The sequence below is a fragment of the Choloepus didactylus genome, chromosome 8 (assembly GCF_015220235.1).
Source record: "Choloepus didactylus isolate mChoDid1 chromosome 8, mChoDid1.pri, whole genome shotgun sequence".
Taxonomy (NCBI): domain Eukaryota; kingdom Metazoa; phylum Chordata; class Mammalia; order Pilosa; family Megalonychidae; genus Choloepus; species Choloepus didactylus.
In genome coordinates this window covers 129,996,104-130,019,629 of record NC_051314.1, presented here as the reverse complement: position 1 = coordinate 130,019,629, position 23,526 = coordinate 129,996,104, and the positions used below count along the sequence as shown (strand labels likewise).

The window sequence follows — 23,526 nt, the reverse complement described above, 5'->3', positions numbered from 1 at the left end:
TTTATATCTGCAATTTTGTTATGTGTTTTCTATGTTTTATGTCTTTTTTGTTCCTCTGTTTCTCTTTTATGTCTTTCTTTTGGTGTTAAAAATATTTAATTTCTCTTTTGGTTTCTTTTTGGCTGTATATATATAGAGAGAGAGAGTTATTTAGTGGTTGCTCTGGGGTCACAATATGCATCTTTAATTTACCACGGTCTACTTTAGATTAATATTAATTCAGATGAATATAGCAACTTTGCATCAGTCTCTGTTCATTTACTCCTCCACTCCTTTGTGCAATTATCATCATGTACTTTGCATCTAAATTGCTTATAAACACAGCCATACCATTACAATTTTGCTTTAGATAATCTTATGTATTTTTTTTAATATTAAGAGAAAAAATATGCGTACTGTATTTTACATATTTACTCACATATTTTGCATTTCTGGTGCTCTTCATTCTTGTGGTTCTAAATTAAGATTTGGGGTCATTTTCTTTCAGTCTGGGGAGCAGACTTTAATATTTATTGTATTGCAGGCCTTCTAGCAACAAATTCTTTCGGTTTTTGTTTGCCTGGGAACGTCTTTAATTAAAAGTCCATTTTTGAAGGTTGGTTTCCTGAATACAGAATTCTTGATTCATAGGTGTTTTTTTGTGTGTGTGTGTGTTTTGTGTTTTTTATTTCCAGAATTTTGAATATATTGTTTTCGCTGTCTTTTGGCTTCATTGTTTCTGATAATTGTCTCTTTGTTCTTTACATGCTACATCATTTTTCTCTTGCTACTTTAAAGATTTTTCTTTGTCTTTAGTTTTCAGAACTTTAAAAATGATGTGTCTTGATATAGTTCTCTTGTATTTATTCTAATTGTGGTTTATTCAGCTTCTTGGATCTGTAAGTTAATGTTTTTCATCAGATTTGGGGAGTTTTCAGTTATTTCTTCAAATATTTTTTCTTTATTTTTCTCTCTCCTCTCCTTCTGGGATTTCCATTACACACATATTAGAATACTGGCATCATTCCTCAAGTCTCCGAGGCACTGTTCATGTTCAGTCTTTTTTCTCTCTTCTTCAGATTGGATAGTTCCTTTTGATTTGTCTTCGAGTTCACTGATTGTTTCTTCTACTATCTCAAAGTTGCTGTTGAGCCCATCTAATGAATTTTTCAATTTTTTTTACCTTTCAATTTCTAGAATTTCCATTTGGTTATTTTGTAATAGTTTCTATTTTTTTTTTAATTGAGATTTTATTGACAATTAAAATGACTATGCAAACAATAAGAAACTATGCTTATTGTTTGCATAGTTTTCTTCAGTTATTTGAATGTAATTTCCTTTAATTGTTTGAACATATTAGTAGCTGCTTTGAAGGCTTTCTCTGATAAATTCAACATCTGGGCCCCCTCAGTCAATTTGTCCTGACAGTTTGTTTTCCTGATTGGGGTCACAAGTTCCAATATTTTGCATAGTAATTTTTTATTGAAAACTGGGCATTTTAGATACTATTTTAGATAATTGCGGCAACTCTGCATTCCATTTTCTTTTTCCTAGAGTTGTAGGAGGTTCTTTTTATTTCATTGGTGGGTTTTTTTTTTTAAGTAACTTTCTTAGACATAAACTGTGGAATCTTTCCCCAGTGTCATGTGGAACCACTGATGTCTCTGCTCAGTTTTTTTTTTTTAGTTTAGTTTTTATTTTTTTTAATCCAATTCTCTAGGGATTGTTTCTGCTTTTATCTTTCAGTGATTTGGGCAGTTTGTGCTAAAATAACTTCAGCCTATAGAACTTCCATTCTCTGTCATTTGGTCTGTGTGCTGGTTTGGGAAAACATTCAGAGTTTCAGCCAATTCTCAAGTCTCCTCCCTTGGTTTTTACTTAAAAAAAAATTACTTTGTAATTGTTGTAACATCCATATAACATAAAATTTTCCATTTTAACCACTCTTAGTGTATGTTTAGTTGGAATCAGTTTACATCACAGTGTTGTGCTGCCGTCACCAGTAACCATTATCAAGACTTTTTCTTGACTCTGAACAGAAGCCCTGTGCCTATTAAATAATAATTCCCCATATCGCCCTCCCCACCTTCTCCCAGCACCTGGTAACCTCTAATCTACTTTCTGTCTCTTACTGATTTTCTTAATTTTAGATATTGTATGTTAGTAGAATCACACAATGTGTGTCCTTTTGCACCTGGCTTATTTCACTCAATAATAATTCTTTCAAGATTTATCCATGTCATAGCATATATCAGAACCTCATTGTTTTTAAACAACTGAATAATTCCACCATGTGTGTATATATATGTATGTACGTGTGTGTGCATGTGTGTATGTATATATATATATATACACACCATATTTTGTTTATCCATTAATCTGTTGGTGGGCACCTGGGGTGATTCTACTTTTTGGCTCTTGAATAATGCTGCTATGAACATTGGTGTCTGTGACAGTTTGAATGTATTATGTCCCCCCAAACACCCATTATCTTTGATGTAATCTTGTGTGGGCAGACCTATCAGTGTTAATTAGATTGTAATTCTTTGAGTGTTTCCATGGAGATGTGCCCCACTCAACTGTGGGTGATGACTGATTGGATAATTTCCATGGAGGTGTTGGCCTGCCCATTCAGGGTGAGTCTGAATTAAATTACTGGAGCACTATATAAGATCAGACAGAAGGAGCATGCTGCTACAGCCAAGAGGGACACTTTGAAGAAAGCACTGGAGCTGCAGATGAGAGACAGTTTAAAGACGGCCATTGAAAGCAGACTCTTGCTCCAGAGAAGCTAAGAGAGGACAAATACCCCAAGTGCAACTAAGAGTAACATTTTTGAGGAACTGCAGCCTAGAGAGGAACGTCCTGGGAGAAAACCATTTTGAAACCAGAACTTTGGAACAGATGCCAGCCACGTGCCTTCCTAGCTAACAGAGGTTTTCTGGACACCATTGGCCATCCTCCCGTAAAGGTACCAGATTGCTGATGTGTTACCTTGGACAGTTTATGGTCTAAAGACTGTAACTGTGTAACCAAATAAACCCCCTTTTATAAAAGCCAGTCCATCTCGGGTGTTTTGCGTTCTGGCAGCATTAGTAAATGAGAACAGTGTCCAAATATCTGAGTCAGTGCTTTCAATTTTTGGGGGTACATACTTAGAAATGGGATTGCCAGGTCTTATGGTAGTTCTGTGCTTAACTTTCTCAGGGGCTGCCAAACTGTTTTCCATAGTAGCAACATCATTTTACACTCCCACCAAAAATGGGTTGGGTTCCTGTTTCTCTGCATCCTTACAACCCTTCTGATTGTCCAGTTTTGAAATAATAGCCATTTGAGTGGGTGTGAAGTGGTATTTCATTGTGGTTTTGATTTGCATTTCTTTAATGGCTAGTGATGTGTATCTTTTCATGTGTTTATTGGCCATTTGTATATCTTCTTTGGAGAAATGCCTATTCAACTCCTTTTCCTTTTTATTATTTGGGTTGTTTGTCTTTCTGTTGTTGAGTAGTAGCAGTTGTTTATATATTCTGTATATTAAAACCTTATCAGATATACAATTTCCAGCTGTTTTCCTCTTATTCTGTAGGTTGTTGTTCTGGTTTGCTAATGCTGCCATTATGCAAAATATCAGAAATGGATTGGCTTTTATAAAGCGGGTTTATTTGGTTACAAATTTACAGTCTGAAGGCCACGAAAATGCCCAAATTAAGGCATCAAAACAAGTATACCTTCACTGAAGGAAGGCCAGTGGCATCTGGGAAACCTCTGTTAGCTCTGAAGGCATATGGCTGGTGTCTGCTGATCCCAAGTTGTGTTCCACCTCCTCTCTCAGCTCCTGTGCATTCTTCAAAATGTTCTTCTTGGGGCCTTTTGACCTCTCTCAGCTTCTCGAGGGCAAACTCTGGGCTAGCATCTCCAAAGTGTCAGGAAAAGTCTGCTTTTGGCGGCAGTCTCCAAAATGTCTCTCTCAGCTGCCCTGAGTACCTTCTGTTTGTGAGCTCTTTTATAGGACTCCAGTGATTAAATCAAGACCCACCCTGAATGGGCAGGCTCCATATGTCCATGGAAATAATTTAATCTAATGTTTTGCCCACAGTTGATTGAGTCACATCACCATGGAAACGGTCAAAGGATTCCAATCTAATCAACACTAATACATCTGCCCTGCAAGATTGCATTAAAGAATATGGCTTTTGGTGGGGGCATAATATATCGAAAACAGCACAGTTGTCTTTTCACTTTCTTAATAATGTCCTTCAATCCACAAAAGGTTTTAATTTTGATGAAGTTATTTTGCCTATTTTGTTGTTTATTTTTCACTATTTGCCAGGCTCCTCAGGTCTTCCTATACATGTGTGTAGTTTTTCAGTCAGCCAGGAATGTGAGGACAGCTTATCTTGACCCTTCTTTGGCTTTCCATTTCCAGAATTTCATTGTACACTTTCTAGCTGGTCCAGCACTTGCCCTGAACTGAAACCAAAGCCTTAGGTTAGCAAAGTTGCAGAGTTTCACCATCCATTGCAAATTGAGTTGGTCACTTTTAGCCGGCTATGTTGTGGGTTTACCCCTTTCTGTGCCCCCATCTGGATGTGTCTGTACCTCTGGCAATAAAGTTGCTGGTTTTTGTTGCCAGTTTCTACAAGCTGGTCAAACTGTAGTTCAGCTGGCTTAGTTTTGGATTGTGGGGTCAGCGAATGGGAATAGTACCAAGCAAGATGTGTATAACCTCCCACTGTTCTTACCGGAAGCTCTAGCAGTTAGTTTTTCAAGAGTAAACACTTCTCAATTTGGTGTTTGCCTTTGGTTGATTTCTAGTGCTTTAATATGGTTGTTTAGATACTTTAGGCTTTTTTTTCCGGTTATTTTCTGTGGAGGGGAATTGCCATACCTCTTCATATCATGATTACTAGAAGTCCTTTACAATTAAAAGTAAATTCTTCCTCCTGTCCTAATTTATAGTCTACAGAGGAAGCCCCCCGAGTTTATCTTCCAGCATATCCTTCCAGAAATAGTCTATGTTGATACAGACATGTTTATATCATACATATGTGTGCTGGTTTGGATGTATTATGTCCCCCAAAACACCATTATCTTTGATGCAATCTTGTGTGGGCAGGAAATGTATTGATGTTGATTGAGTAGGAGACTTTTGTTTGGATGTTTCCATGGAGATGCGATCACTCAGTTGAGGGCGAGATCTTTCATTGGATAATTTTCATGGAGGTGTGGCCCCGCCCATTCAGTATGGGCCTTGATTAGTTAACCGGAGCACTATATAAGCTCAGACAGAAGGAGTGAGCTTGCTACAGCCAAGAGGGACTCTTTGAAGAATGCACAGAAGCTAAGAGAGTAGCTGCAGATGAGAGAAGGTTAGAAGATGGCCGTTGAAAGCAGACTGTTGCTCTGGAGAAGCTAAGAGAGGACAAATACCCCAAGAGCAACTAAGAGTGAGGTTTTTGAGGAACTCCAGCCTAGAGAGGAACATCCCGGGAGAAAGCCATTTTGATACCAGAACTTTGGAGCAGACAACAGCCACATGCCTTCCTAGCTAACAGGTTTTCCGGATACCATTGGCCATCCTCCAGTGAAGGTACCCAGTTGCTGATGTGTTAAAGACTGTAACTATGTAACCAAATAAACCTCCTTTTATAAAAACCAGTCATCTCTGGTGTTTTGCATTCCGGCAGCATTAGCAAACTAGAACAATATGTAATTATGTGTTCCTTTTTTTTTTTTGACAGAAATGATAGTATACTACTTATACTGTTCTGTGCCTTGCTTGCCCTTTTTGAGTCCTTTTGTGCCCTGTCCATTCTGTCTGTGGTGGTTTGAAGCTGTATGTACTCCTGAAAAACATGTTCTTAAACTTAAGCCATTCCTGTGGTTATGAACTCATTGTTTAAGTGGGAACTTTTTTTTTAAATTCAGTTTTATTGAGATATATTCACATACCATACAGTCATCCATGGTGTACAATCAGCTGTTCACAGTACCATCATATAGTTGTGCATTCATCACCCCAATCTATTTTTGAACATTTCCCTTATACCAGAAAGAATCAGAATAAGAATAAAAACTAAAAATAAAAAAGAACACCTAAATCATCCCTCCCATTCCACCCTATTTTTCATTTGGTTTTTGTCCCCATTTTTCTAGTCATCTGTCCATACACTGGATAAATGGAGTGTGATCCACAAGGTTTTCGTAATCACAGTCACCCCTTGTAAGCTACATTGTTATACAGTCATCTTCAAGACTCAAGGCTACTGGGTTGGAGTTTGGTAGTTTCAGGTATTTACTTCCAGCTATTCCAATACATTAAAACCTAAAAAGGGTTTTCTATATAGTGCGTAAGAATGTCCACCAGAGTGACCTCTCAATTCCATTTGAAATCTCTCAGCCACTGAAGCTTTATTTCGTTTCATTTCGCATCCTCCTTTTGGTCAAGAAGATGTTCTCAATCCCACGATGCTGGGTCCAGATTCATCCCTGGGAGTCATATCCTGTGTTGCCAGAGAGATTTACACCCCTGGGAGTCAGGTCCCACGTAGGGGGGAGGGCAGTGAGATCACCTGCCATGGTGGCTTAGTTAGGGAGAGAGGGCCACATCTGAGCAACAAAGAGGCACTCAGGAGGAGACTCTTTGGCACAGTTATAAAAGCAGGTTTAGCCTCGTCTTTGCAGTAACGAGCTTCATAGGGCTAAGCCCCAAGACAGAGGGCTCAGCATGTCAAGCCATCAGTCCCCAGTGTTTGTGAGAACATCAGCAACAATCCAGGTGAGGAAGTCCAATGCCTCCGTATCCTCCCCCAGCTCCTCAGGGGGTCCCGAATATATATATTTTTTTCTCCGCCCAAATTACTTTGGGATGTGTTGCTATTTCACTCTAACCTATACAGACCTACCATATCTCATTTCCTATTCAAAGTTCCATGTAATTGTGATGTTTGAACAAACTGACTGTAGAAGTTATATTGTTTAGAAAATATAGATCCTACACCAAATAAACATTTCTTCCCTTGGTCTCAAATGGAAGTTGAAGTTTTAACACACAGTCAGTTTCAACCTTTACCCTTTGGCCCCATTTGCCTTAAGCTTAACCAGATCTGCTTCATTCATGTCTCTAATTGAATTCTGGGCTCTTGTTCAGCTTTTTTTTTTTTAAAGAGTTGCGTTAATACTGACATTCATGTCTGCCAAGCTCTAGCTCTGAGTTTCAGGTGTCACACAGATACCCAGTATTCCAGAGACCAGTGAGGTTGTACACCAAGGGATCACCGTCTCAGAGTTTGGAGATAGCCATTACAATTCAGGAATAGATTTGACTGACTGCTGTAAGAGCTTACAATCTAGGGAGCATTACAATAACCATTTCCCTGTTAGGCTGTGCTCTAAGATTCAATTCTGAGTTTACACATTATATTTAGTCCTTATAGGTGAGGCATTATAGTGTTTGCCTTTGTTTCTGGCATATTTCACTTGTAATGCTGTCTGCAAGATCCATTCACTTCCTTACATGTCTCACAACTTCACTCCTTCTTGTAGTTACTCAGTATTCCATTGCATGCATACCCTGCAGTTCACCATTCTGTTCCTCAGTCAGGGTACCCTTAGGCCATCTCCACCCACTGCAGATCCTGAATACTGCCTCCATAAACAACCAATGTGCAAATGTCCATTCATGTGTCTGCTCTAAGATCTTCCAAGTACACACCCCATAATGAGGTTGCAGGACCTTATGGCCCCCTTAAGTGGAACTTTTGATGAGTTTACTTCAGTTAAGGTGTGGCTCACCCCAATTAGGATGGTTCTTAATCCTGTTACTGGAGTCCTTTATAAATAGAATGAAATTCATACAGAGTGAGAGAAAGCCAAAGGGAATATCCAAAAGTTGAACATCAACAAAACCTGGAAGAGAAGGGAGAGACCAGGAGAGGCTACCATGTGCCATGTGACAAGTAAAGGACCAAAGATCGCCTGCATCCAGCCCCAGAATGCCAGAGTCTCCAGGAAGAAAACATTGCCTTGATATGGTCTTCCTAACCTCAAAACTGTGAGCGAATAAATTCCCATTGTTTAAGCCAAACCGTTTCACGGTATTTGCTTGAGCAGCCCAAGAAACTAAAATGTCTTCCTAATTCCTTTACAGCACTACCTACTCAATTCTTGTTATCATCTCATTCTTTGTCATGCCAGCCAGCCATTCAGAAATATAAGTGCTCAATATGTACCAAATGTAGTTTTCATTTTGTTTTGTTTTCTTTGTGATTAAAAGTTTGGCATGTCTTTTAGCTATCTTCTTATTCTAACCTTATTGTTTTTTCCTTCTTTGATGGCAGAGCGCAGATTAGGACAATAAAGTTTATTGATTACAGAATGTATTTTGGGTTCTACCAAGGGAGAAAAGAATGATTACGGTAGAATGATGAACATACAGATTATATTGGGGATGATTTTTACAGGAACAGTTCAATGTTGGGTTGTATACATGCTCATTAAAAGTTTACTGGATTAAATATTAGGTCTGTAATGGTATCTGTGAAGAAATGTGGCAGTCTGAGTTTCTTAACACCCTTCCATTGGCAAATGGAGGACAGTGATCTAATTTTGGGGGAAGACCTCATTTTGTAGCTCTTGCCTTTTTCTGAATTTTGTTTCTGTTAGGATTTTCAAATTATTCATGAGTAGATATTTACATTTTCCAATCTTGTTTTAGAAATAAGGTCAGAGGTTTTTTTTAAGTATTATGTTGTCAGGCCCAAATAACTAATACTAATTATTAATTATGTAACTATTAATCCTGTTTCTTGTTTGAATTTTGTATGAATTCAAAGAAAGCATATTTATTATATTTGTACTCCTTCAAACTTCATGTAAGAATGTGGAGAAATGAAGGATTATGAATACATGTCTGTTATATCTGCAGATAGTAATTTTTTCTCATTTCATCCTATATTTACTACAAAAGGATTTTAGGGATGAATTGGACAAATCTAAAGACTTTTTATGTTTACATTTTATGTCAGTTTGTTACTCTTCTCTAAGAGTTACTTGTATTAGAGTAGCAGATAACTAACAGCTTTTCACCAGAAATTGTACATTTGTGTTGAACTTCTGCAGTATGAGTCAGCCTCTTGATATCTAATAGCAAGCTTTTCTGGTATTATAGATTAGTGGAAAGTTACTTCTGAAGTCAGTGTATTTGTCTTATGAGTGTATGTGCTGTATAAACAGAACTTCTTGTGTCTTAGTTTCCCAGCTGCCAAAACAAATGCCATATACTGGGCTGGCTTAAACAGCAGGAATTTATTGGCTTACAGTTTTGAAGCTAGAAGTTCAAAATTGAGGCATCAGCAAGGTGATATGCTTTCTACCTGAAGGCTTTGGTGTTCTGGGGCTGGCTGCTGGAAATCCTTGGTCCTTAGTTTTTCTGGTACCTGGCAATGCTCATGGTGAATGCTTCTTTTTCCTTTAGGTTCCATTGACTTCTGACTTTTTCCCAGGGCTTTTTTTCTTTGTATGAATTTCATCCTGCTTATACAGGATTCCAGTAATCTGGATTCAAGCCCAGACTGATTCAGTTGGCCAAAACGTAACTAAAAAGAACATCTTCAAAAGGTCCTATTTACAAATGGGTTCATACATGCAGGAATGGTAAATTAAGATTAAGAACATGTTTTTCTGGGGTACATAATTCAATCTCCAATACCTTGTAAACCTTTTTTCATCTCTTCCTCCTTATTCCATACTGTCATTGACTAAACCCTATTAATTCATTTTCCACTGTTTTCTGTAGATTTGATCCCTTTGCATTCTCGCTACTACCAACCTTTTCTAGGTCCTTATCACATTATGTTGGAATGATCTTTCATAATGAATGCCTGAATTGGGGGTTCCCAGGACCACCCCCACATTCATTGATTTGCTAAGTGTATGCACAGATGTGAATTACTATATCGAAAAGACACAAAGCAAAATCAGCATTGGGACAATGCTGGAAGAAACACATAGGAACTTCCAAGAGTCCTCTCCAGTGGAGTCTCACAGGATATGTATAATTCCTGTAAATTATCAAATAATGACAACTCATGTTAGTGTTGTCCTACAGGGAAGCCTATTAGAGACTTGGCACCCAAGGTTTTATTAGGGGCTGGTCATATAGGTTCCTTCTGCTTAATATGTACCAAAATTTCAGACTCCTGGAAGAAAAGTAGGGGTTTAGCAAAAACCATATTGTAGAAGCAGTCTAGGCACAGTGGGCCACTCTTGTCATTTAAAGAAAGTTTTATATCAGTGTGGGGAATCGGCACCTACACAGGTGCCAGCCAAGGGCCACTGTTGGAATTGATCCTTTTGAAGGATAGCAGTCTCAGTCCTGCTGTGTTTAAGTCTTTTTCTGTACATTGCTTCTCTCTGCAGTGTCTCTTATCCAGGCCTACGTCTTTTTATTGCACTTTGCAGAAGTTGCATGTTTTACAAATGGAAGGTTTGTGGCAACCCTGCATTGAGTAAGTCTATCAGTGCCATTTTTCTAACAGCATGTACTCACTGTATCTCTATGTCACATTTTACTTAAGGTATGTACATTGTTTTTCCAGGCATAATGCTATTGCTTGTTTAATAGACTACAGTATAGTGTAAATATAACTTTTATATGCACTGGGAAATAAAAAAAATTTGTGTGACTTGCTTTAGGATTTAGGGTTGATCGTTATTTTCTTTTAGCACTTGAAAATTTGCTCCTTCCTTCTGTCCTCTGATTTCTGATGAAAAATCTGTCATTTGAATTGATTTTTCTCTCTCTAGATAAGATACTGTTTTTCTTTGGTTGTTTTTAAGATTTTTTTTCTTCTCTTTAGTTTTTAGAATTTTAATTATGATTTGTTTTGTCTTGGTTAACTTTTGGTTTATCCTGTTTGGTATTCACCCAGCTTATTAAATCTGTTTTCTACCAAATTTGGGAACTTTTCAACCATTATTTCATTGTTTTATTTTTTCAAGCCCCTTCCTCTTTCTACTCTTTCCAGGACTCAGATGATAACGTATGTTTTATTATATCCTCACATGTCCCTGAGGCTCTGTTTTTTCTTTTTTTTGTTTTCTCCTAGTTTTCTTTCTATTCTTCAGATTGAACAATTTTTATTGTCTTGAGGTTCACTAATTGTTTCATCTGTTCTCTCCATTCTGCTGTTGAGCCCATCCATTGAGTTTTTTTTTTTTTAATTTGGTTATTGTATTTTTCAGCTCTAAAATTTTAATTCTGTTCTTTATACATTCTATTTCTTTGCTTAAACTTGCTGTTTTTTCATTTTTTCAAGTGTGTTTGTAAGTGCTCATTGAAGCATTTTTATGACAGTTGCTTTGAAATCTTCTTAAGATAATTCTAATGTCTCTCATCTTATTGTTGATATCTGTTGATTTTCTTTTTTCATTCAGTTTGATGTTTTCCTGGCTCTTTGTATGACAAGTGATTATCTATTGGAAACTCAACATTTTAGGTATTTGAGTCTCTGGATCTTACTTAGACCTTCTGTTTTAGCTCTCTTTCTCTGACATTTTGCCAGAAGTTGAGGGGATGGGGCAGTGGCTCCTCATTACTACCCATTGAAGATAGAAGTCCAGCTTCTGTACTTGGCCTCCATTGACACCTGAAGGAGGGGGCAAGGAAGGAGGGATTACTTATTACTGCTGGGCAGGTATGGGACTTCTGGATCCACTCATAGCTTGCACTGATGCCTCTCTGGCTGAGAGGGGTTGGAGGGTCTCATTACTCCTCCCTACATGACCTCTACTGATGCCACGAAGGGGGAATGGCATCATTACTGCTGGGCTGTGATGAAAGCCTTGATTCTCCACTAGGCTTTCTCTGACTCCACCCCCGTGGGCATGGGAAAAGGTGCTTTGTTACTACCGGGTAGGGATGGGAGTCCAGTCTCCCCACATTTCCCTGCTGGCACCGGTATGGGGGGAGGGAGGATACACACAGCAGACTGGTCACTGCCAGGTGGATGAAAGTCCCAGATCCTTCACTAGACCTTCTTGGAGCTCCCTGGTGGGTGATTGGGGGGTACCATGTAGCCTGGCAATGATGGAAGTCTAAGCTCTCTACTTGTCCTTTGGTGGTTTGGGTAGAGGTGGGGCCACAGTTTTTTCTGTGACATTTTGCTGGAATAGAACAGCTGTCTAAAAGGTTTCTGTCTTGCTAAGCTGTTCCCTTTCTGGTCCTCTGGCCAGGGAGAGCAGCCTCTTGCTGGGACTTTGTGTGTGTGTGGGTTACTAGCCTCTTTAGCACCGAGTCTGTTATATATCAGGCAAAAGGAAAATCCTGGGAACTCATCACTGTATTGTTCTTTGGGTCCTGAGGTCCCTAGACAGTCTCCCTTTTACCCTCCAATTTTCAGAGTCTGTTTTTGAGTTTTATGTGTTTGTTTTATGTGTTTTGTCCAGGAATAGGGAAGAATACGTATTCATCTTCCCCAAAGCAGAACTTCGAAGCCTTTAATTTTCTGCTTTCTTTCTGTTTCCCATTTGTCATTTACTTCTACTTTTCTTAAGGGATTTCTCTGCTCTTATGTTTCAACCTTTTTGTTGTATTTTTTTATTTGTGCTGTCATTAAAAATATAATTTTTGTGGTAGTAAATCTCCAGTGTTCTGCTTGGTAGGGTAATATACCCTGACAAGTGAAAGGGATATTTAATTCCCGGTTTTCAGCCTCGAGCCTCATTTTGTACACTATCCTGTCTGGTATTCCTGAATCTAGAGCTTTCATGGTTCAATTCCCTAAAGACTAAACCTCTCATTTCTGGTAAGGGATATAAAACAAAGATTCTATCTTGTATTATGTTTTGTCTTTACAATATTAGCATTAGTCTGTAAACATGGTGATAAAAATACTGGATAGTTAGGTACTGGGTATGAAGTAGAAATATAGTAGCAGCCTGTTAAAATTAGTCTCACATTATTTTACTGGTAACCTGGGGAGAAGCTCATGTTCTTTAAAAGGAGTAATCAGAGGTATCTGAAATAATTAAGGGAAACCTAAGTAGACAAGAGGTAAGGTTATATTCAGTTATATGAGTTATATGTGGTGGTGATCAAAGAGCATGGGTTCTATGCACTAGATTGTTGTGAATATTATAAAGTCTGTACTTTTTTTGGAGACCCTCTGAGATTTCTGTTGGGCACTTGCTTATTTGTGATCTCTCATTTACTCCTTTTTTTTTTCTTTTATAGGAATATGCACTTTCTGGTTGGAACTTGAATAACATGCCTGTTCTGGAGCAGTCTGTACTTGCACATATTAATGTGGACATCTCTGGTATGAAGGTACCATGGCTCTATGTGGGAATGTGTTTCTCTTCTTTCTGCTGGCACATCGAAGATCATTGGAGTTACTCTATCAATTACTTGCACTGGTATGTACAGCCTTCATTACTGTGTATGTGTCTAGTGACCATTTTACAGTGTAATAATATTAGGTGATATATTAAGGAGTGCTGACTCTGAAAGTATTTTCTATCAAAAATAGAGTAATACATTGAGGAGAGAAAAGTGGACATTTCAGGGTATAGCATTTCAGATTTTTAAAGTATGTGTATGTAGCAGAACCTTGAGTGTTAGGCCAAATGATACTTAGTATATATGATAATTCTTTTTGTCTTTCTTTTGTATGGAAGGTAGAAAGTTTAAGATCCAACTAACCATCGGTATTTGAAATTTTCAAATGTTTTTTTCTTTTCAATATTTTCCCTGAAAATTCCTAAATTACATATGCAACTCATTAAATTCTTTTGCTGAATTTTTTTATATCTCACCCACAGCTTTCCTTGCCCAATACTATGATAGCTTAAATAAATAATTTTCTCTTCATTTGGAAGAATCTGCCCAGATCACATATATAGTAAAAAAGTCTAGTAATTTTCTTGCTCTGCTTCATTGCTGTACTGTCTGCTGTGGTAGCCACTGGCCACATGTGGTTATTTAAATTAGTTAAGATGAAATAAAATTAAAAATGTATTTCTTCATTTGTACTAGTCACATTTCAAGTGCTTCATAGCCACATATGACTGGGGCCTACTGTATTGGCCAGCCCAGATACAGAATGTTTTCATGATCTCAATAGATGCTATTGGGGGCAGCACTGCTGGTTATGGCCTTGTGAATTGTATTAGGATTAAGACATTCAGCTATTCTGTTAATAGCATGTCTAATTAAATCCATTTCCGAGGAGCACAACTTGGTATAATAAATAATGAACTCTAGTCCACTAGAGTTTAGTGGATTCATGATGCCAAGTTTTTGGTCCTTAAGGTTTACAGACCAACTATATTCAAGGTTTCAACAAGTTCAAGCTTTGACTTATTTCTTTGAATACTAAAATTGAATTTGATGATTTTATTTAAAGGCATTCTAGAGACCATGGACTTTTGCTTTGATCCTTGTGGGGATAATTGGAAAGTTCTGTGGACTTGTTCCTTTGGCAGAGTGCTTACATTTCAAGTGGTTTCTTTCCTGTTTGAAGATATTACTTGAGATATTATTGATCCACCTTAAAGAGTTCATGTTCTTTGAGTTGCCTTTGTAATAGCAGTGATACGTATGTATCTACTTGTCCGTATACTCTTGCCTTACCTCCCATTATGAGCAATAACACAGATTTATGAGATGGTTGCCAGGATTCAGGTCATATAGTCTGTGACCATGAAACAAGACGAAGTTAATTATAATTTTGGGGGTTAGAATCAGAGACCCTGGCCTTTTTGGTACCACTCTCTGCTTAGCTAACCAGTTATTTCTTTTGCTAGGGGAGAGCCAAAGACATGGTATGGAGTGCCATCTCATGCTGCAGAACAACTGGAGGAGGTGATGAGGGAGCTGGCCCCTGAGTTATTTGAATCCCAGCCTGATCTCCTACATCAGTTAGTCACCATCATGAACCCCAATGTGCTAATGGAGCATGGTGTGCCTGTGAGTCCTGTGTGTCTACTTTCAGTTATTTTAGCTTTTAATTGATAGAATCACAGTATATGCTTTGTTTTGAAACTGGTGAAGTAAAAGGTCATGTTATGTTCTAGCCAAGTTAGAATTTATACTCTGAAGGGAACAACTTTTATCTAATTTAGAAGGGGTGTTTTAAATCACGAGTCTTACTTTGTGATAGCTACCTATTCAAATGACTTTCTGCTGTCAGTAAAGTAATTCTTTATTATTTCTATTTAACCAAAGTATCAGTATTTTGGCAACTCTAAAAATTAATGCTTATCCTTTTGGGGAGTATATTTCATGTGAAGATTTCATAGCTTCTAATACATGAAATAAAATAAAAATAATTGTGCAAATAACTTTTCTACTTTTCAACTGCGTTGAAAATTATTCTAAAATTTGTTACTATCACCTGATAAAATACAAATTTAGTAAATTTGCTATAGTCAAGGTATTTATCATTATCTCAATGAGAAAATGGATTGAATAACATTAGTAGTGTTACTTGGTCTTTAAGGAAGTGAATTTTTACTCAGATCTTGGACCTTTCAAAAGACATGTAGTATTATTATAAAGCAAGGTGAGAAAAAATTGATACTGGGATTATCTCCATATGAGCTAATCAATTTAGTTAGTGTTTAAAAAATTATACAAAGGTAGGAGGAAATTCCATCCTTTATTGTTATTTACAACACAGGAGTAAAAGAAATAAAAGTTTTTTCTCTTTTTAAAATACTTCTACAGTTGGCTTATTCCTATGCATTTTTTCTTTTTTTTAATTAATATTTTTTTTTGTTAGAGAAGTTGTAGGTTTATAGGAATATCATGCATAAAATATATAAAAATACAGTTCCCATATAGCAACCAATTATTAACACCTTACATTAATGAGGTATATTTGTTATAATTCATGGAAGAACATTAACTGTTAACTGTAGTCCATTGTTTGCAGTAGAGTTCATTGTGTTGTACACTCCTATATTTTTTCTTCTAATTTTTATTCTGGTAACATGATCTACAATAAAAAATTTCCCATTTTAACCACATAAACATGCATAATTCAATGCTATTATTTACATTCACAAGTTGTGCAGCTACAGTACATCACTACCATCCATTATCAAAACTTTACAGTCAACTCCAAAAAAGAAATTTTGTACAATTTAAGCATTAATTCCCCATATCCTACCATCAGTCCAGTCCCTTGTAGTAGATATTCTAGATTCTGTCTAACTCTCTGAGTTTGCTTATTCTAATTATTTTGTATCAGTGTGATGATACAATATTTATCCTTTTGTTTCTAGCTTATTTCACTCAACGTGATGTCTTCAAGGTTTATCCATGCTGTTGCATGAATCTGAACTTCATTCCTTTTTTAATGCTGAATAGTACTCCATTATATATATATACCACATTTTGTTTATCCATTCATTGGTTGAAGGGCACTTGGGTTGCATCCATCTTTTGGCAATTGTGAAGAAAAGTTCTCTTGATTTATCAAGTTAGGAAACTAGTAGCTCAGTGAGAATAAAAAATTTTCTCTTTGAGGATTTGTTTTGACTGTTAATTCTGGTCATAAATTACAATTTATTGTCAGTGAATATTTTAACAGTGAAACGTGTCTGCTTTAAATCCTGATATTTTCTAATATATGTAGTTTAATGCTTTATTGTTTTCAATTTTGGAAAATGTTTCTGAAACTAGCTGACCGATAAAATCTGTTTCCCTCATTTTGCTGTTTTTGTTTTGTTTTGTTTTGTTTTGTTTTATATCCTTGTTCCCAATTTGCATTTAGGTGTACAGGACCAATCAGTGTGCTGGCGAGTTTGTTGTGACATTTCCTCGTGCCTATCACTCAGGATTTAACCAGGGCTACAACTTTGCTGAAGCTGTGAACTTCTGTACTGCTGACTGGGTCTGTTCTATAGCAAGTGGCTGTTGTACGTCTACTAACACCTCTGTAAAATACAACTTCCTCAGTTGTGCTCAGGGTTTATGAATACTTCAGTGGAGACTGGAGTGATTGTTCTATAGAAAGTTCAGTTAGAGTTTCCATTACCGTCTTATTCGGAGGATTTTTATAGTTCTTTGCTTCTCATTCATTCATTACTTTTCTTTGTTCTGTTTGAATTTTAAATGGACAGTTGATACTTCCTGACTCTTTCCTTCTGTTCAGAAGTAATGTGGTTTCTCTGACTCACACATTCTCTGAGCACTTTTGCATCTTAAAAAAATGACCAGATTTTATAGGGATCATTTAAAGTATTAAATTTACCACATTTTAACGTGTCTAGTTCTGTGATTCTTTCAAAAAAAATTTTTAAATGCAATTTTATTGTAATAGTCACATACCATACAGATCCATCCAAAGTATACCATCAGTGGTTTCCTGTATCATCACATAGTTGTGCAGTCATCACAGCTCTGTGATTTTTATTTTAAAATACCCCTTCATTATTTCCTTCTGAGAGAGATGATTTTATTCTTCTGCCATTTAATGTTTTTTTTCTGTATTCTTTTTTTTTTTACCTTCTAAAGGTTAACTATATAATATTGAGATCTCTGTGGGTTATAGTTTTGTGTACATGATAATAATGCTACTGATTGCCAGTTTGCTTTTGTATGAGTTAGATATCAGAGAGTAATTAGTTATGACTTTATCAAGTTGTTTGGGGAAAGATACATATTTATGATACACTGTTTGACTTCATTTTTCTTTCAGTGATGCTTTTTTTATTGCTTCTCAACATTTTGGGAGAAATCTTTTAGTAATATCAGATCTTTGTTTTCTGTGGGCATCTAAATTTCATGATTAAACATACAGAGATCATTTTTGTTTCCTTGGCTAGTGAATTAAATTATGAGGAACAGTCTTATTTGACCCAGTAATTTAAAATTTATTCCTTATTAGTCTCGGAAGCAGCATAATTTAGCAAGAACAAGACTGAGCTTAGAACTTTTACTGAGTTTGAGGCCTAGTTTTTAGAATTCAGCTAACATTTATTGAGTGTCTATGGTTTACATAGTACTTGATTAGGTGTAGGATGGGAAATGGAGATGATTCAGAGATGAGTTAGGTATGGCTTCTGCTGTTAAGGTCCTCATTGTTTGACCTTGGGCAGCTCTTTTAATTTCACTAGCCTAAGATTTTTACCTGGTATATGAAGATGCTAATAGACTCATTTCATAACTTCCTACAAGTAAGATACATGTAAAAGCCCTTGATACTCTTTAGAAGAAAGATGTGATATAAATGAAAAGCTGTCACAGCTTTATCTGTGAAATAAAGTAATGGAACTAATTTTTATATGCCACAATGGATAATCAATTCTATTTTTTATAGCCTCCTTATATATTTTAATAATTTTGAACTACAAATCCCACAGTTTTCTTTTTCTTGCCCTTGTCTTGAGGCTTGGCGTGAAATATTTAACAGGTAAATAGTTAAGAATTAAGAAATGCAGGAATTGTATATAGACAAGATAACTCCTAATCATAAGTTGAATAAATATATTTTCTTGGGAAAGATTGTTTCTTTGCAAGAGTAGGGAGACACTGCTAATTCACGGATAGTCTTACATTGTCAAAGTGTGATTCCTCTGATTGCCTTCTGTCTCTTTAAAAATGGTGGTGAATTCTGAAAGTTTGTTAAAGCCTCCATTTTCTTATTTTTAGCTCTTTCAGGTTACAGTTTTGAAATCCAAACAAAACTCCTTTTAGCCATCAAGTTTTCCACCTGATAGTAGGAAAGAAATTGAGTGTGTGTGTGTGTGTATTTGTAGAGTAAAGCTTGTCTCATAATTTGACTTAAAGCCTGATCATAACGGAAATTTTCAAAATTTATCTTAAAGAATGTGTGTGTTGATTTATGAAAAGGGATCATTTAGTCATTTGTTCATTTCACTGTTAGGAAAAATAAAGTATATAATTTCATGTTTTTTTCATTCTCTTTAGGCCAGGCTGGTTGTTTTTGATAATATTTCTATATGCTAAAATCTAAATCATCTTTTGCTTTGTTCTTGCAAAAAAAAAATAGTCAAGTTCTTAAATGTGAAATCAATGTGGATTGCTTAAATAGTGCCTTTTTCCCCCTTTTCTTTCTTTCTTCTAATAACAGTTGTTCTTTTTGTTCTCTGGGAACTTGAATGCTCAATACTTCCAACTTTAGCCCTTTGTAGCCTAAATTTTCTTTTACAAGTTTTTCTTTTTCCCTTAAAGGCTTCTGGTTAGACTGGTCTAAAAGTATTTGGTCCCTCGTTCATGTACCAAAGAGCTCCTGCTTCTTGATGTACATGACGAATAGATCAGTCCAGCATGTCAGCTTACGGGAATTTTCTTTAGGAAGACCTTTGAAATTCTTGCTGGGACATAAAGGGTTAAATTTGCAGCTGTCTCTTATATTCAAATGGGATTTGTTATTCTGTCTTCTTTACAATAAAAAGGAGAATTTGGAGGGCAAATAGTGGTTCTGGAATATGCTATAAGCAAGTAATTTAACTTGGAAATCTTCTCATCTTCAGTTGCCCATTGGACGTCAGTGTGTAAATCATTACCGACGACTAAGGCGCCATTGTGTCTTTTCACATGAGGAACTTATTTTCAAAATGGCTGCAGATCCAGAATGCTTAGATGTTGGGCTGGCTGCCATGGTCTGCAAAGAATTGACTCTCATGACTGAAGAAGAGACACGATTAAGAGAGTCTGTTGTACAAATGGTAGGTTTTCCGAGCACGTCTCCTATATTTGATACTTCTTATGGACTATATAAAAATTGGACCCATAGAAAAAATGTTATCTTTTCAGCCCTTTAGGAGTTGAACATAAAAATCACTAGTTTGGAGAAGTTTTCATGTTTTTATAATAGCCATTTTGGTTTCTTTAAGTTGAAATTGTTTTAGGAATCTTGGTATCATTTCTATTCATTAGTGGAATCCTGTCAAGTAGAATTTCTTAGATATATGTTTATCTTTTAAATCTTCTGCATGTAGTAGTACAATTTAAACAAGAAAATTAAAATCCTTATTTTTCTCTGAGCTTTGTATTAAATAGAAGTTATGTTTTTGGTGATTGCAGAATGTCACAGTGAATTAATCTTTCCCCCCCTTGTAAGTAATTGAAGGAGTAGAACACTTTGAATAACTAAAGGTTAAGATTTTGAAAGCTTTTCATGAACTAAACATCTACCACATTGAACTGGAAAATACATGAGAAAACCTACCTCTTCAGTATCATCTATCTGGGCTTGTCTCCCTGTCCCTCCCTGCATAGCTAGCCTCCCTGCTATTCCTTATTTACAATTACTGTGCACTTTCCTACTTTTGTACAGGATACTTTTCTGCCTAGAGATTTTTTTCTCCATTTTTTAAACTGCTTTATTGAGGTATGATTGACAAATAGTAAACGATACACATGTAAAATATATAATTTGAAAAGTTTTGACATCTGTATACCCCCAAGAAACCATTACCACCATCAAAATACTATACTTACCTATCACCTTCATAACCTTTGCTGAGCATTCCCTCCTGGTCTGTTCCACCCTCCCATCCCTAGGAAATCACTGATCTGCTTTTTATCACTGTAGCTTAGTTTTAGAAGAGTTTTATATAAATTGAAGCATATAATTTATATGTTTTTTGTCTAATTTCCTTTACTCAACATATTTTGGGATTTGTCTATGTCGCACTTATTAATAGTTCATTCATTTTTACTGCAGAGTGGTATTCCATTTTGTGGATATACCACAGTTTCTTTATCCATTCACTTGTTGATAGACATTTGGATTTTTTGCAATTTTTGGCTTAATTATGAATTAAGCTATTCTAATTTATTATTTTTTCTTTATTAGGGAAGTTTTAGGTTTACAGAATAATCATGCATAAAACACAGGATTCCCATATACCACCCTACCATCAACATCTTGCATTGATGTAGAATATTTGTTATAATTGATGATAGCATATTTTTATAATTGTACTATTAATTAAAATCTCTGGTTTAACTTAGGGTTCACTGTGTAGTTTAGTCCCATGGATTTTTTAATTTATTTATTGTGTTAGCGTATAAACAATCTAACATTTCCCCCTTTTAATCATATTAGGATATATACTTCAGTGCTCTTAATTGCATTCACAATGTTATGCTACCGTCACCACCATCTATTGCCAAAACATTTCCATCATTCCAAATAGGAACTCTGTATGTTTTAAGACTTAACTTCCTATTCCTTGTCCCCACCCCATCCCATGGTAGCCTATATTCTAGATTCTGACTCTATGAATTTGCTTATTCTAATTGTTTCAAATCAGTGAGATCATACAGTATTTGTCCTTTTGTGCCTGGCTTATGTCACTCAACATGATGTCTTCAAAGTTCATCCATGTTGTCTCATGAATTATGGTCTTTGAATAAACTTGTTAATTAAACAAGTTAAATTATTTAGTGTGCTACAGGAATCACAGATCCTTCATCAAATAGCATCTCTTCCCTTGGTCTCACACAAAAGTTGAAGTATTAAAACACAGTCAATATTGTCCTTTACCCTTTGGTCTGATTTGCTTTAGTCCTAACCATTTCTGCTTCATTCATATCTCGAGTTGAGGTCTGAACTCTTTTTCAGCTTTTTTAACAGTTGCTCTATGTGGTAATAGATTCATAGCTGCTGAACTCTAGCTCTGAGTCCTATATGTCACACAGATCCTCAAAGTTCCAGGGACCAACTAGGTTATGTTATTATTGAGTTTTAAATGTTTTTTATATGTTCTGTATACAAATCATTTATCAGATATTTGATTTGCAGATATCACCTCCCAGTCAGTGGCTTGTCTTCTTTTCCTCAACAGTGTCTCTTTTCTCAACAGTGTCTTTTAAAGAGAGAGGTTCTTAATTTTTGTGAACTTCAGTTTCTCAGTTTTTTCTTTTATGGCTCATGCTTTTGGTCCTATCTCAGAAACCGTTGCCTAATCCAAGCTCACAAAAGATTTTCTCCTATATTTTCCAGAAGTTTTATAGTTTTACCTCTCATTTAGGGACCTACTTCCAGTTAATTTTTACTGATGGTTTGAGGTATGGATCTGAGTTCGTTTACTTGCATATGTTACGTATGTCACTATCATTTCAGGCCCACTTAATAGAATACTAGTTTAGAGATCTCATTCCTGCCTTAGGAGAAGATGTGCTTCATGTAAAAATCAAGAACAATTGGTAGGTTGAGGAGGCATCCTATTTTTGACATAACCTAACCTAAATAGTAGAATGTAAAGGAAGCCTGTTTTTCTGGCTAAAATCAGTTTTCTTGATGATAATATTTTCAGACAGGCAGGTTTGTATAATCACAAAATTTTGGAGTTTGTGTATTGCTAAACAGTCTATTTCAAATATAATGGGTTCTATATATTGTTAGATTTGAAGAATCTTAAGAGAAGTAATATAGGTACAGGCTAAGGAAAAATATTACAGTGGACTAGAGATTTGGGTTTGAAAAGTAAATGTTATCTAGTTTTCACTACTCTTCACTACTATGATGTGGTAGGCATAAATAGAAACTATTATCCAGAATAAAATATGCTATACATGGTTTAAAATAGAAATGGTATAAATATAATTACAAAATATTTGAAATGGCTCTTTTTCGGAATTTAGGTTAGCTTAGAAATAAGAATTTTGCCTATATGGTCGTATTTCTTTTTCTAGTTGTTTCAGTTATGAACTAACAGCAGTGGATCTTGCTTTTTTGAAGTTTTGTTTTGATTATGTTTACTAAAAACAGAATTCCTTTTCCCATAGCCTGGAGTCTTTCTGTTGAAGTTTGGAGTTAAAGTACATTTGTGGGCACTCATGGAAGGAGTTTTTGTGGTGTATTCCCATATTTTAGGATCAACCTGAGTTATTTATTAATGGACATTAATAATTTGAATATGACATTGCCTGATCCCCTACCTTGTTATGGTACTTGAATCAAATTTCTCTCTAAAATCACTTTAAACTTATCTTTCACCAGTGCCCTTTTCTCTGCAGATGCACTGATTTTTCCTATTTTGAGATAGGAAAACTTTTCATGTTATTTTTCTGTAGTCAGTGCCCTTATTTCCTCTTTATCCCCTCATCGTCACTGTCACTCTGTTCCCATCATGCTTCTGAAACTGTTAAAGTTTACTGGTGACAACTTCATTGCCAAGTCCAGTAGCCTTCCCTCCCTGTGACCTTTCTGTAGTTGCATTAGTTATAGCTTCTTTGGTTTCTTTCCCTAATACTTTGCTTTACTATTTCTTTAACCTCTTTGGTGACATTTGGCAATCACTTTTGGTGTTTTCTTTTTTTCATCTTCCTTAACTGCCAGTGTTTGCAGAGTTCAGCCTTTAATGTCTTTTTTGTTCTCTTTTTTTGCTACTTTTCAAGGAATTTTTATCCACTCTTAAGATTTTAACTCTCTTTCAGCTATTAACATTCTTGGTGGTTTCAATTTCTAGTTCTTAGTGATTTTTCCTGTTATATGTACACACAGTTATCGTCACTTTTGAAGAGGTGATCTGTCCAGTCACTCATTTGTAGTCCACATCTCTAAG

The 23,526-nt window shown here is 36.0% G+C and overlaps 1 protein-coding gene across 1 annotated transcript in view; it reads left to right on the top strand.

Moving 5' to 3' along the window:
* The window catches only part of KDM5A (lysine demethylase 5A), a 126,004-nt gene that overhangs the window by 53,420 nt on the left and 49,058 nt on the right, over positions 1-23,526 (top strand). Inside the window, 4 exon segments of the mRNA XM_037845025.1 lie at positions 13,214-13,395; positions 14,785-14,947; positions 16,758-16,877; positions 19,483-19,677. Of these exon segments, the coding sequence (XP_037700953.1) occupies positions 13,214-13,395; positions 14,785-14,947; positions 16,758-16,877; positions 19,483-19,677 (660 nt within the window).